This window comes from Rhinatrema bivittatum, chromosome 4 (genome assembly GCF_901001135.1).
Source record: "Rhinatrema bivittatum chromosome 4, aRhiBiv1.1, whole genome shotgun sequence".
Lineage (NCBI taxonomy): Eukaryota > Metazoa > Chordata > Amphibia > Gymnophiona > Rhinatrematidae > Rhinatrema > Rhinatrema bivittatum.
In genome coordinates, this window is record NC_042618.1 from 112,594,860 (window position 1) to 112,608,852 (window position 13,993).

The 13,993-nt window shown below is 46.0% G+C and overlaps 1 protein-coding gene across 4 annotated transcripts in view; it reads left to right on the forward strand.

The window, feature by feature from the left end:
* Positions 1–13,993, forward strand: part of TTBK2 (tau tubulin kinase 2) — a 321,653-nt gene that overhangs the window by 260,785 nt on the left and 46,875 nt on the right. For all 4 annotated transcript variants that reach the window (XM_029598687.1, XM_029598686.1, XM_029598688.1 and 1 more), the window contains one exon: positions 634–1,210. In XM_029598687.1, coding sequence (XP_029454547.1) covers positions 634–1,210 — 577 coding nt within the window. The remainder of the gene's footprint in view (positions 1–633; positions 1,211–13,993) is intronic.

The window sequence follows — 13,993 nt, forward strand, 5'->3', positions numbered from 1 at the left end:
GAGCTGGGAACTTTTGGATTTTTATTCATTATTGTTGGAACTAGTTCTGTTTCCGTGTTTCTGTATATGCATCACATTAGATAGGATTTCTGTGTTTGAACTTGGCTTTGTGGATTGCATTTTCCAAGTGTAGGTTCCTCCTTGAACATACTGTTGCTCAATATATATGAGTTATTGCTACATTGAGTATTTAGTAGTAGAGTATTTAAATGAAAGTCCAAGACAATAGTTTTCCCTCTTTCAACAGCAATGTCTTCCTAGTAAAAATGGATAACTTGTATGATTTGTACTGCATATGTCCTCTTGATAATCAAATATATGATAGCTCTTCAAACAGCTCAGCAGTCTTTACATATCCAACCCCATGTTACCTTTTAAAAGATTAGTAAATTAACTGTAGAATCCTGGCTACCTATCCGCTTGGTAAATTACAGTAAGGTCTCATTTAATTTTCTTCTAATGCGTTCAGACCAGTTTTAAATATGTTCTGTGATGACCATTCCTATTATAGGTTAAAGCTATTTAAAAGTGAGCTTCCATTTTAATTGAGTATGAAAGTTAAATAAGAACTATACTATACATGTGTTTGGTTCTGACGTGTAACTGTTTCTTCTTTCTTTCTATTTTACTAAGCTTGGAGAAAATTCAGAAAGACACTAATGCTGGAAAGGAACCTATTGCTGCTACTCCTTTGCCTCCCTTGCCTCATCCACAGAAGACTCTTCCTCTCTCCACAGCAGGACGTCTTGACCATGTTTGGCACTATGACGATGAATACCTTCCTGATGCTTCCAAGCTTGGCTCTGTCAGTTCTCCAGAACATGGTGATGGGGTGGTTAGCAATGGATTTGTAGCTGTCAACTTAAGCTCCTGCCAGCAGGAAGTAGATTCTAAGGAGTGGGTAATGGTGGACAAGGAACGTGACTTGAAAGATTTCAGGACCGGGGCTCAAGGGCACAAAATAACTGGAAGTCCCTCTGAGGAAGAACCCGAAGTGCTCCAAGTTCTAGAGGAGTCTCCTCAAGAAGAACATCCCATACTGAGTACTTGGACTGACAATGTCCATGGCAAGAAAGAAGTTGTATTAGGTATAGCTGCTTCTGGAACTTTAACAGATAGATTAGAGTTTATGGCAGATGCTGCTGGCCAGCTACTTCCAGTCACACCAACAAGTCCAATGGAGGCCCAAGCAGAAGGAGCCCTCACACCGGTAAGGCAACTATTCATAGTAGAATAAGATCTTTTTTCTTCCTTTAGGGATAACTATCAAAAATAGTAAATTATCAAGATGTGTATTCACTTGCTAAACTTGCCAACAGTTATAGGTTTGTCTGTTTAAAAATAATCAAACTAAGTTTTCAGAAGCAATGATCTAGAGTGGGAGTGCTAAACCCAGTCCTTGGGACACACATACCCAGTCAAGTTCAGGATATCCACAGTGTATATGCATGAGAGAGATTTGCATGCACTGCTTCCACTATATACAAACTTATCTCCTCATATGGCTAGATGTGTCCTGAGAAATGGGTTGAGAACCACTCTTCTAATGCCCAACCTTTTTAATTTGTCTAGCGGTAGTGAAATGCTGCTTTTAATATCTGCCTTATAGCTTTTATCAATACAAATATTTGAAGAAGATTAACTGTGAAATTAAGAAATGGAGTCTGTTCTTTACATTGGACTAATAATAAATTAATAATAAACAGGTGCAAAAAGACTGATGTTGATACTAATTCCTTTCTGTCCAAGTACACCAGTTTTGATTTTACAGTCCAATATGCTATAATGCACATAGTTAAAACTCATCAACTCCAGCTGCAAGGAGTAGTGTAATATTTCTTGACAAATTTTATCTCAAGGCTACTATTTTATATCTAGACCCATATTTACCAAAATCACTACTGTCTGATGTTTCTTTGGTGGTTTACTTGAATTACATTGTTTTCAGTTTATATCTCAGTGGATAGATGTTTGTCCTAAAATCAGCCATCCTAGTTGTTCAGGCTTTATTAAACCAAGGATTGAGTAGACATGGACCTCTTCTCTTGAATAAGTTATAATAGATTGGTAAGTGTAGGGAAAGCTTGTGCCCCTGTTCTCTAGCTAAAAAAGGGCTTAAGTTTCCAGAGCTTTGTTCGTGGCATCTCTCAAGCATTATGCTCAATGTTTAATTTTTTTTAAATATTATTTATACTATTCAGTTTAATATTACACATTTTTTTCATCAGTAGAATATTAGTTGGTTGCCCTTACCCAATATACCCATTTATAGAGAACTTAAAATGACAGTTACTAATACAATGATAGCTGCATTGCTTTTGCCAGTATTACTTGCTTTCCTTGCTTGAAATCAAATAATCCTATACTGCAGTAAGTTAATATATAGAGCTATTCAGAATCCATTTACTCAGGTAAATAGCTATTTACCAGGTAAATTGAAAATTGCCCATCCTTTACCCAGGTAAAATTACGTGTGGCATTGTTTTTATTATACCAAAAAAGTCAGCGACATAAATGTAATGAATAGAAATGAAATGTATTTATTTATTTATTTAACAGTTTTTCTATACCGACATTAGTAGGCACATCATATCGGTTTACATTAAAAACTTTAGATTGAAAAGTACAAAGAACAGGGAGCGGGAGAAGAGGGACAACAAGTGGAATTTAAGCAACAAATAATTGTCATTTTGAACACAGCAATTCAGCATCACCATATTTTTTGTTCTCTCTAATTAGTTAATGTCCTATACTTTTATGAGCTAACCACTTTCAGATTGTGAGCTTTGCTTTGAGTTAATAGTTGACATAGATTTCATTTGGCACAATCTACAGTATATTAATGTTATTTAATGCATGTATGTAACCATATTTCCCAAACAGAAGATGCTGCCCTCTTAGAAGTAAATATCACAGATTTTTAGATTTTTCAATACCCTTCTGCAGAACATGCTTAATTGGAGATCTAATGGCTCTCCTTGAATCACTTATTGAAATTAACATAATTGCCATACTGGGTTAGACCAAGGGTATATCAAGCACAATGTTCTTTTAAGGTACCCATTTGATAAGAAAAAGAAGATAAAGAATAGCGCTAAACAGGAAGAGAGCCAGTCTTTGCCACATTCTTCAATATTTTATTTTTGTAAGGGTAAAGGCATAAGAGAGAGCAATTCATAGTTCCCCCTTTAACTCAGATTATTTATTACTTTACAGAAATATTGTTCATGGATTCCTGTGTCACATAGGGCCTCATTTTCCAAGCCACTCGCATGCGATAAGGGACCTTTTGCACGCAAAAAGTCCCTTATCGCGTGCGATACCAGGATGGGGGCGGAGTCGGGGTGGAGTTGGCCCCGGAAGAGGAGGAGTCGGGGCGTCACCGGGGCCGACTCTGCGGACAGCAAAAAGGTAGGTGCCTTTTCGCTGCCTATTTCGCTCCCAATAGCTCCACCTCCTATGGTGGAGCTATTGGGTGCGAAACCGGCAGCGATCGCTCTGCGATGGTGCAATCGCTGCCGGCTAGCGCAGGCCCGCCCCCCCGTTTCGGCCCCCCGCCCCTCATCTTCTAAAGTATCGCAGGCCTGCGATACTTTAGAAAATGAGGCCCATAATTTGTTGTCTCTCATCCCGAGATGTTTCCTAAAATTAACTTATGGAATTTAGAATGCTATAGTGCACTAAAACATAGGTCCAGTTTTCAACTAATATGTTCATGTAAATAGACCATGCTCATTCTTGATGCCTAATAATTGAGTGCCTCGGTTTCATTGTATTTTGGGTACTGGGTACTTCAGTATAGGAGGTTACCTGATATCTCAGTATTTGACAGTTTCTGGTCCTTCAGTCCCTTGGTGTACCAGTGCCTTATAGCCTCAAGAATTTGTTTATACTTTAATGCAAGGATATTCACTATGAGCCTTCAAGGGATAAAACTAGGACAGGTTTTCCATTTAAATAAAATATACATATTAACCAAATTCTTAGATCAAATACCCCTTCACCAGGTCATGTTAGTGTGTTAAGAGTACATAATCCTCCTCAGCTTTTCCACTTAAAATGCCTGCGCCCATCAGTATCTTGAGAGTATTTGATTCCTTAAGTACAGTTTTGCAGTTCCATATATATCAGTGTTTATATAATAGCACATCTGGTATTAACACCATTATAGTTTTGTTTTTATTTTTTTGAAGTATTCATTTTATTAATTTTCATGTCAAAAAGCAAGACTTGTGTTGCGGTCCCGACCACTTCCCTTCTGTTAGGGCTCAGGCCCGTCTACCTCCACTTCAGTAGTCACCGTATTCCGCCCGCTCCGGACCCCGGGGGCTTCTCTCTCTCCACGTGGCAACTGCCATTACGGGCCTGCTTCCCTCCGGTCTCGTGTCGCGTGTCCAGCTCCCGGAAGCCCGGCCCCGCCCTCTCGGCTGACGTCACACCCGATATAACCGGCGTTCAGACTCTCTCTCAATGCCTTGCAACGAGGTTCACAACTTCTTAGTTGCTTCCAGTTGAATTCCTGTTGATCTCCACATTGCCTGCTTCCGACTCCGGTTTGCCTCTGACTCCGCTTCAGCCTACAGCCTGCCTCCGACTCCGGTTTGCCTCTGACTCCGCTTCAGCCTACAGCCTGCCTCCGACTCCGGTTTGCCTCTGACTCCGCTTCAGCCTACGCGACATGCTCCACTCTCATGTTATTGTCTATCTTGATGACGTGCTTATGTTCTCCAGGGATCTGGATACTCACCGCCACCACGTCACACAAGTTCTGCAGGCTCTCCGAGACAATCATCTTTATGCTAAGCTTGAGAAATGTGTCTTTGAAGCTGAGGCCCTGCCCTTCCTGGGGTACATTATTTCTTCCACAGGCTTCCGGATGGACCCCGAAAAAGTCTCAGCCATAACTAGATGGCCCCAACCCCGGGGTCTCAAGGCTCTCCAAAGATTCCTGGGGTTCGCTAACTTTTATAGACATTTTATTCCACAATACTCGCATCGGGTTGCTCCCCTTACTGCCCTGACCCGTAAGGGAGCTGACGCCAAAAACTGGCCTGACGCTGCTGTCGCAGCCTTCACCGATTTGAAGGAGGCATTCCTCACGGACACCTGTCTCCGCCATCCGGATCCGGCAAAACCTTTCATCGTCAAAGTCGATGCCTCCAGCATAGCCGTCGGGGCGGTCCTCAGTCAACACTCCGATTCTGGACAGTTATTGCCTTGCTCCTACTTCTCCAGGAAGTTTTCCCCTGCCGAGGCGAATTACTCCATCGGCGACAGAGTTATTGGCAATCAAGCTCGCGTTTGAAGAGTGGAGACAATGGCTCGAGGGCGCAAGACACACAACCACCGTATATATGGACCACAAAAACCTAGAGTTTCTGTCCCAGGCCCAACGGTTAAACCCCCGCCAAGCCAGGTGGGCCATGTTCTTTAGCCGCTTTGACTTTATCCTACAATACCGGCCAGCTGCTAAGAATCTCCGAGCTGATGCTCTCTCACGGACCTCCCTATCCGAAGAAGACCAGGAGCCTCCACAGTACATCCTAGACCCTAGTAAGGTTCGCCTGTCCGCCCTGATGGTCCTCTCCCAAGGTAGAACCGTAGTTCCCCGACGAGATTGTCTAAAGACATTGCGCTGGGCCCATGACTCCCTCACTGGAGGGCACGCAGGATGTGAGAGAACATTGGAGCTCCTTAATCGTTATTACTGGTGTTATTACTGGTGGCCCAACATTCGACAGGATGTTCGCGTCTATGTAAGTTCTTGCCCCACCTGTGTTCGACAAAAGCCCAGTCCTGGACCCCCGTGCGGTCTTCTACAGCCTCTGCCAGTTCCCACAGAGCCCTGGACCCATCTCGCTACAGACTTTATGGTCGACTTGCCTCCGTCTCGCGGTCAGACGATTATCTGGGTCACCGTCGACCATTTCTCCAAGATGGTGCACCTTGTTCCATTGACTAAGTTACCCTCTGCACCCGAACTAGCTCTCCTCTTCACCCAGCATATATTCCGGCTGCACGGCCTCCCGCAAGACATAGTTTCCGACCGTGGGCCACAATTCGTCGCACGTTACTGGAGGGCTCTCTGTAAATGCTTCAAAGTGCAGCTCAGCTTTTCTACGGCTTTCCACCCGCAGAGTAATGGGCAGTCCGAAAGGATGAATTGGACCCTGAAAACCTACCTTCGAGCCTTCGCCAATGAGAGGCAAGACAACTGGTCTGAACTGCTGCCCTGGGCCGAGTTTGCCTATAACAACCAAGCTCATGCCGCCACCGGGCTCTCACCTTTCCAGCTAATATACGGGGAACAGCTGAGACCTCCACTTCCCATCGCTACACCCAGTGCCTCTCTAGCCGCCCAGTTAATGGCTCAACAGCTATAGACCCTGTGGCAGAAAACCCAGAACAAATTGACCCGCTCAGCCTCTTCTGCCAAACAGACATCTGATCGCCATCGATGACCGGCTCCCACCTTTCAGCCAGGAGACCGGGTTTGGCTCAGCACAAAAAACATTAGTCTCCGCCTCCCCTCACGGAGATTTGCACCCAGGTTCTGTGGGCCATTCCAGATCGCCGAGAGAGTGGACTCGGTCTCATATCGGCTGAGGTTGCCGTCCTCTCTTCGAGTCCACAATGTTTTCCACGTATTCCTGCTAAAACCCGTAGTTCTTTCTCGCTACCACCGAAGACCTCCGGATCCATCACCCACTTCCATCGATGATGATCCTACTTACCAGGTATGCGAGGTCCTAGATGTTCGATTCTACAACCGAAGGTGGGAATATCTTCTCTCATGGGAAGGTTGCGGCGACGAGGACAACACCTGGGAGCCCAGCCGTAACATCCTGGACAAATCCCTATTGCAACAGTTCCACCGTGACCACCCGGAGAAACCCGGTCCTCTCAAGAGGGGCCGTAAAGGGGGGGGTACTGTTGCGGTCCCGACCGCTTCCCTTCTGTTAGGGCTCAGGCCCGCCTACATCCGCTTCAGTAGTCGCCGCATTCCGCCCGCTCCGGACCCCGGGGGCTTCTCTCTCTCCACGTGCCGGCCGCCATTACGGGCCTGCTTCCCTCTGGTCTTGCGCGTCCAGATCCCGGAAGCCCGGCCCCGCCCTCGCGGCTGATGTCACGCCCAATGCCCAATATAACCGGCGTTCAGACTCTCTCTCAACGCCTTGCAACGAGGTTCACAACTTCTTAGTTGCTTCCAGTTGCGTTCCTGTTGATCTCCACGTTACCTGCTTCCGACTCCGGTTTGCCTCTGACTCCGCTTTAGCCTAAAGCCTGCCTCCAACTCCGGTTTGCCTCTGACTCCGCCTCAGCCTACAGCCTGCCTCTGACTCCAGTTTGCCTCTGACCCCGCTTCAGCCTGCAGCCTGCTTCAGACTCCGGTTTGCTTCTGACCCCGCTTAGCCCACTGCCTGCCTCTGACTCCGGTTTGCTACAGACTCCGCAGCTGCTCGCTGCCCTGCCTTCAGCCGGCCCTCGGCTCTGCGCAGCCGGTCCCCAGCCTTCCAGGTACTTTGGACTTCCTGTTCACTCTGCCAGCCCCGGTCCCGGCCTACGCCCCACCACAGCCTTCTGGACATTCTGCAAACAGCTCCCAGTCCCAAGGACCCGGGACCCTACGGGCTCCTCCCGGGGGGTCCCCGGTTCCTGGGTGAACCCTTCTAGCTTGTGGCTCCGCCTCCCGGCCTACCCTGTCTCCCTAGGTAGGTCGGCCCAAGGGTCCACTATCCTCTCCAGCAGCATCAAACTGCAGCAACTTGTACAACAAATACATAAGATATTTTTTAACACAAGCTTAAGTTCCACCCACCGCCTAGGCCAATTACAAGACAGGTCAAGAAAGACTTTGAGACATAGCTTACCATAGAAGCAAAAACTAATAATAAAATATTTTTCAAGTAAATCAGGGAATTAGACCAATAAAACATTAGAAATTATACAGCAAGGAATAGAAAAAGCAGGGAATATAATTATTTATTTGAACTAACTTGTTAATCACTTCCCCAACATAAAAATCCCCTGAGGCGATGTACAAAAATAACATGCATAATTCCATCAAAAACACAAAAAAAATGCCTCTATCGATCCATGGGGCAACCGTACCTTAAGTATTATGTGCTATTCTGGCCGCCACATTTCATTAAAGATATAGTGAACCTAGGAAAGGTACAAAGAAGGATGACCAAAATTATAAAAAAGATGGAACGTCTCTCTTAAGAGGAAATGTTTAAAAGGTTAGGCTGTTCAGCTTGGAGAAGATGACTAAGAAGAAATATGATAGTAGTGTAGAACAAGTTAATAAGGAATGGTTAATATGCACTCGGTAGTTGTAAAGGTCATCCAAATCTCATCAAAATTGTGAAGGACATTGTTCATCTTAGAAATAATTCTCTCATATGACATTGCTACAGCCATTTCTTTAAGCCAGTCATTAGCAGATGGAGATGTTTACATCTTCCGTAATCTCATTTTTAGTGTTGAAATTAGCATAATTGATGACCATTTTTTTTTTTTTTTTACAAAGTTTATTGCTGGTATCAAGCTCCATGATGATATGTAGTATATGGACTCTGAGGTTTATGGAGAAGTGTTATGCATTACCCCATCAATAGCTAACTTCCTGCTGTAAGATTTGTAATAATACACAATCCATCAAAACATATACTAAAGATCCTGTTTCTTGTTGGCATCTTAGTAGATTTTTAAATTATTCAGCTCCACCTTAAGTAACTTCATTGAGTACCGAGAATAGCAACCAAAATGATAAAGGGAATGGAGCGGCTCCCCTATGAGGAAAGGCTAAAGAGGTTAGGGCTGTTTAGCTTGGAGAACAGAGAAATGAGGGAGATGATATAGAAGTCTATAAAATCATGAGAGGCCTAATGGGTAAAAATGTAAATTGCTTATTTCTCCAAGGACAAGCAGGATGGTAGTCCTCTCACATGGGTGACGTCATTAGATGGAGCCTGGCAAGAAAAACTTTTGTCAAAGTTTCTAGAAACTTTGGCTAGCACACTGAGAATGCCCAGCATGTCATTATCCACGCGTCCACGCGGGGTCCCTCTTCAGTCTCTTTTTCCGCAAAGCTAAAACCTCACTGCTGTGGAGCTCATGTTGTTTTGATGTGGAAAACAACTTTTTTTTTTTCCTGAGTCCCGTAGGGTCCCTCTGCATGTTTTCGGGTTTTATTCTCTTGGTATCAGTAAGTTTCCTTGGTAGTTTGTGGTAGATTACTAATGGTGACATGTCCCAATGGCTGCCAGACATCGACTGTGCGCAGCATTCTTTTTTCCATGGCGTCACCTGGCTTCCGCCGCTGCCCCCAGAGCCCCTGGACCATGAGGTCTGTGTGCTGTGCCTGGGGCCATTGCTTGATGTCCATGGCTGTGATCTTTGTACCCAAATGACCCCCAAAGGTCTGGCACGCCTGGATAAAATGGCGAAGCTGTTCGGCGCTAAGAAATCAGAGCTATCAACATCGGCATCGGGACTTCGACTCCACAGGATAAGGGAGTCTCAGCTATGACCTTGGTGTCCCCTCTTCTACAGAGTCCTGGTCCAGAAGTAGAAGCGGGGAACCGAGCGAGGTCCATATCCTCAGGTTCCAGATCCGGTTCCTCTCCATCTCCCTTGGCTCCGGGGAAGGACCAGGGTGAGTGCTGGGAAAAGTCCAGGAAGCACGAAAGTATTATCCACCAGTGTCCTGAGCCATGTGCCCCTTGACCGGCCCCTGCCCCACCTCAGAATCTTCCACGGGGTTTTGAGTGGTGGCGAGGGGATTTGAGTCAGCACACCCTACCCCAGGATGCCGAGCCCCCTAGTGGGACGCCGCCTGCAGCTCTTTGCCGACCGATGGATTTCAGTCACCTCAGAACAATGGGTCCTCTCCATCATGCAGCAGGGGGTACAGGTTGCCTTTCCAACGGACTCCTCCACATTCTCCTCAGTGTCCTCAGTGTCCTCAGTGGAGATGTTCAGAGAATCAGCAAATATTTTGAGTACAGCTCATCACCCTCTTAATGGCTTGGTCAAACCAGTACCACCAGGGCAACGGGTTCTACTCCAGGTATTTCCTGATTCCCAAGGAAACCGGAGACCTTTGCCCCATTCTAGATCTGAGGGCATTAAACTGTTTTCTTGTCAGAGAAAAGTTCAAGATGATCTTGTTGGGAACTCTGATCCCTCTCCTCAGAGCTGGGGTCTGGCTCTGCTCCCTCAGTCTCAGACACACATGTCCATATTCCCAGTTCTCCAAGAGATCGGAGGTATCTTCGATTCATAGTAGAGGGAAGCACTATCAGTATCAGGTGCTGCCTTTCGGCCTGGTGACTATGCCCAGCATCTTCACAAAATGCACGTCTTCCCCTGCCTCGATGATTGGCTCATCAAGAGTGACTCCAGGCTGGGGGTGTTGCATTCCCTACAAACCACCATATGTGTTCTGGAGGACCTGGGGTTTCTAATCAACTACGAGAAATCACATCTCCAGCTATCACTGCAGTTGAACTTCATCAGAGTCAGTTTCAATATGGTTCAGAGGAAGGTTTTCCTGCCCTGGGACCGAGCTATAACCCTCGCTTCCCTGGCAAGGGTAATTTCCTGCTGCCCTCACATTTCAGTGCACCAGTTTCTGCGCCTTTTGGGGCACATGGCAATGACAGTTCACATTACACCATTCGCTCAGCTACACATGCGTAGGGCACAGTGGACATTGTGCTTACAGTGGTGCCAAGCCACCCAGGATCTTCAGGCTCACATCTGTCACCACTCCACTTCAGTGACCCTTCGTATGGTGGGACACCTTATCCAACCTGGAGAAGGGGGCGCCTTTCTGGGTACCTCAGTCCCAGATCGTCCTCACCACAGATGAGTCTCACACAGGTTGAGGAGCCCATGTTGCAGGTCTCAGTACCCAAGGCCATTGGTCTGTGCAAGAGCTGTATTTCCAGGTAAATTTCTTGGAGCTGCGGGCTATCCATTACACGCTACGGACATTCCAGGAGCACTTGACCAACAAAAGTAGTCCTTGTTCAACCAAAAATCAAGTGGCGATGTGGTATTTGAACCAGCAAGGGGGTACTGAATTGTACCACTTCTGCCAAGAGGCAGTGCAGATTTGGTTCTGGGCTCTAGCAAGAGGCATCTTTCTCTGAGCCATGTACCTCCCGGGGATGGACAACATCCTGGCAGATTTATTGAGTTGGACCTTCCGACTCCACGAATGGTCCCTGAATCAGGAGGTTGCGAACCACATCTTCTGCCAGTAGGGGACCCCGGACATAGATCTGTTTGCCTCCCCAGAGAACAGGAAAGTGGATCAGTTCTGCTCTCTGGTCCAGGTGGGCAGAGGATAGGTGTCTGATGCCTTTCCACGGCACTAAGGCACCAGCCTCCTGTACGCTTATCCTCCCCTGCCACTGGTCTTGAGGACACTTCAAAAACTCCAGCAGGACTGAGGCACCATGATCTTGATTGCTCCTTTTTGGCCATGCCAGATTTGATTCCCGCTTCTGCAGGAACTGGCCTCCCACCCTCTGATTCAGCTGGGGACTGCTCCAGACCTAATCACACAGGACCAGGGCAGGCTGTGCCACCCCAACCTCTGAGCCTTGTCCCTCACAGCTTGGATGTTGACCAGGTGAACGTGCAGACCTTTCGGCCGGTGTGTCTCGGGTTCTGTTAGAGTCCAGGAAACCTTCCACGAGGAGATCTTACAATCTCAAGTAAAAGAGGTTCTCGGTTTGGTGTGAAGGGCATGGTCTGAACCCATTTTCATGTCCCACACCAAAACCTTTGGACTACCTATTACACCTCTCCAAGGCTGGCTTGAAGACCACTTGCGTGAGGGTTTATTTATTTATTTATTGTTTTTATATACCGACATTCGATCTCAATCGAGATATCACACCGGTTTACATTTAGGTACTGTAGGTATTTTTCTATCCCCAGAGGGCTTACAATCTAAGTTTGTACTGAAGGTTCACCTCAGTGCCATTGGGGCATATCATCAGGGAATGGATGGTGCCTCCATTTCCACCCATCCACTTGTAGGACGTTTCATGAGAGGTTTATTGCAGCTTAAGCCTCCGACGTGGCCCCCAGTGGTCTCCTGGGACCTCAGTGTGGTCTTGGCCCATCTCATGAGGGCACTGTTTGAGCCTCTGGGATCTGGCAATCTAAAGTACCTATCCTGGAAAGTCATCGTCATGGTGGCAGTCACCTCAGCACACAGGGTCAGTGAGCTTCAGGCTTTAGTATTGTATCCACCTTATGCAACACTTTGTCATGATACGGTGGTCTTGCGTACACACCCAAAGTTCCTCCCAAAGGTGGTCACGGAATTCCATCTCAATCAATCCATTGTCTTGCCTACCTTTTTTCCAAGACCGCATGCTCGTCAGGGTGAACATGCCCTGTACACTCTAGATTGTAAAAGGGCGCTGGCTTTTTACCTGGAATGAACAGCACCTCACTGCCAGTCCACTCAACTCTGTCTCCTTTGACAAGAACAGGTTGGGGGTCGCAGTGTCCAAACAGACCTTATCCCATTGGCTAGCAGACTGTATTTCTTTCTGCTATGCACAAGTGGGATTACAAATTGAGGGCCACATCAAGGCTCATTCAGTCCGAGCCATGTCAGTTTTGGTGGCTCACTTGCATGCAGTACCAGTATACGAGATATGTGCGGCGGTAACTTGGAGTTCACTCCACACATTTGCCTCTCATTATCGTCTGGACAAAGATGGATGATGTGTCAGTCATTTCGGTAAGTCGGTCCTCCGTAATCTATTTCAACCTTGAAAACCCAACTCTTCCTACCTTGGGCCCTTTCTTCGGGCGCAGGCTTGCTACCTATGTTCTGGCAGCTGTAGTTGTTGAGCATGTTTGCACCTGTTAAAGGCTGCATATGTTAGGAGAAGCCTGTAGCTACATATTCACCCATGTGTGAGGTCTGTCATCCTGCTTGTCCTTGGAAAAAGCAGAGTTGCTTACCCTGTAACAGGTGTTCTCCAAAGACAACAGGATGTTAGTCCTCACAAAACTCACCCACCACCCCACAGAGTTGGGTTTCTTTTGGTTTTATTTTCGCAAACTGGAGAGGGACCCCACATGGGCATGCTTGGTGTGTCAGTCAAAGTTTCTAGACTTTGATAAAAGTTTTCTGTGCCGGGCTCCATCTGATGATGTCACCCATGTGTGAGGACTAACATCCTGATGTCCTTGGAGAATAATTGTTCAGGTAAGCAACTCTGCTTTACTCTTTTAGATAATAGAAGGGACTGGAGGGCACACCACGAAGTTAGCAAGTAGCACATTTAAAACAAATCAGAGAAAATTCTTTTTCACTCAATGCACAATTGAGCTGTGGAATTCGTTGTTGGAGGATGTGGTTAGGGAAGTTAGTATAGCAGGGTTTAAAAAAGGTTTGAATAAGTTCCTGGAGGAGAAGTCCATAAACTGCAGTTGACTTAGGGAATAGCCACTGCGATTACTGGCATCAGTAGCATAGAATCTATTTAATGTTTGGGTTTTTGCTAGGTACTTGTAACTTGGATTGGCTACTGTTGGAAACTGGATGCTGGGCTTGATGGGACCCTCAGTCTGACCTAGTATGGCAACTTCTTATGTTCTTATGGAATCCATTACCAATGATTATACACTTTAAATTAAACTAGTTTAACTCTGGCATCCTTAATTCCCTGTGTATCATGTTTCCCATTGGTCTTCTGATAGATCCAGAATAAGGTGGTTTTCCCATTTCTCTTTCAGTTTTGTTTGAGTAACTGTTGATAGAATGATATCTAAAAGCCATTCATAGAAAATTGAAGGTAATCTCCTTTGAAATTTCGCTGTCTTCAGAAACTGAATCAATGAGAAATAATCTAATGGAATTCTTTTAACTTTCAAGCCTTCTCTGAGTGCTTTTTAATTGGTAGAATTTAAAATAGTTGGTATTTTGAAGGCCACAATTGCTCTAGTTCAG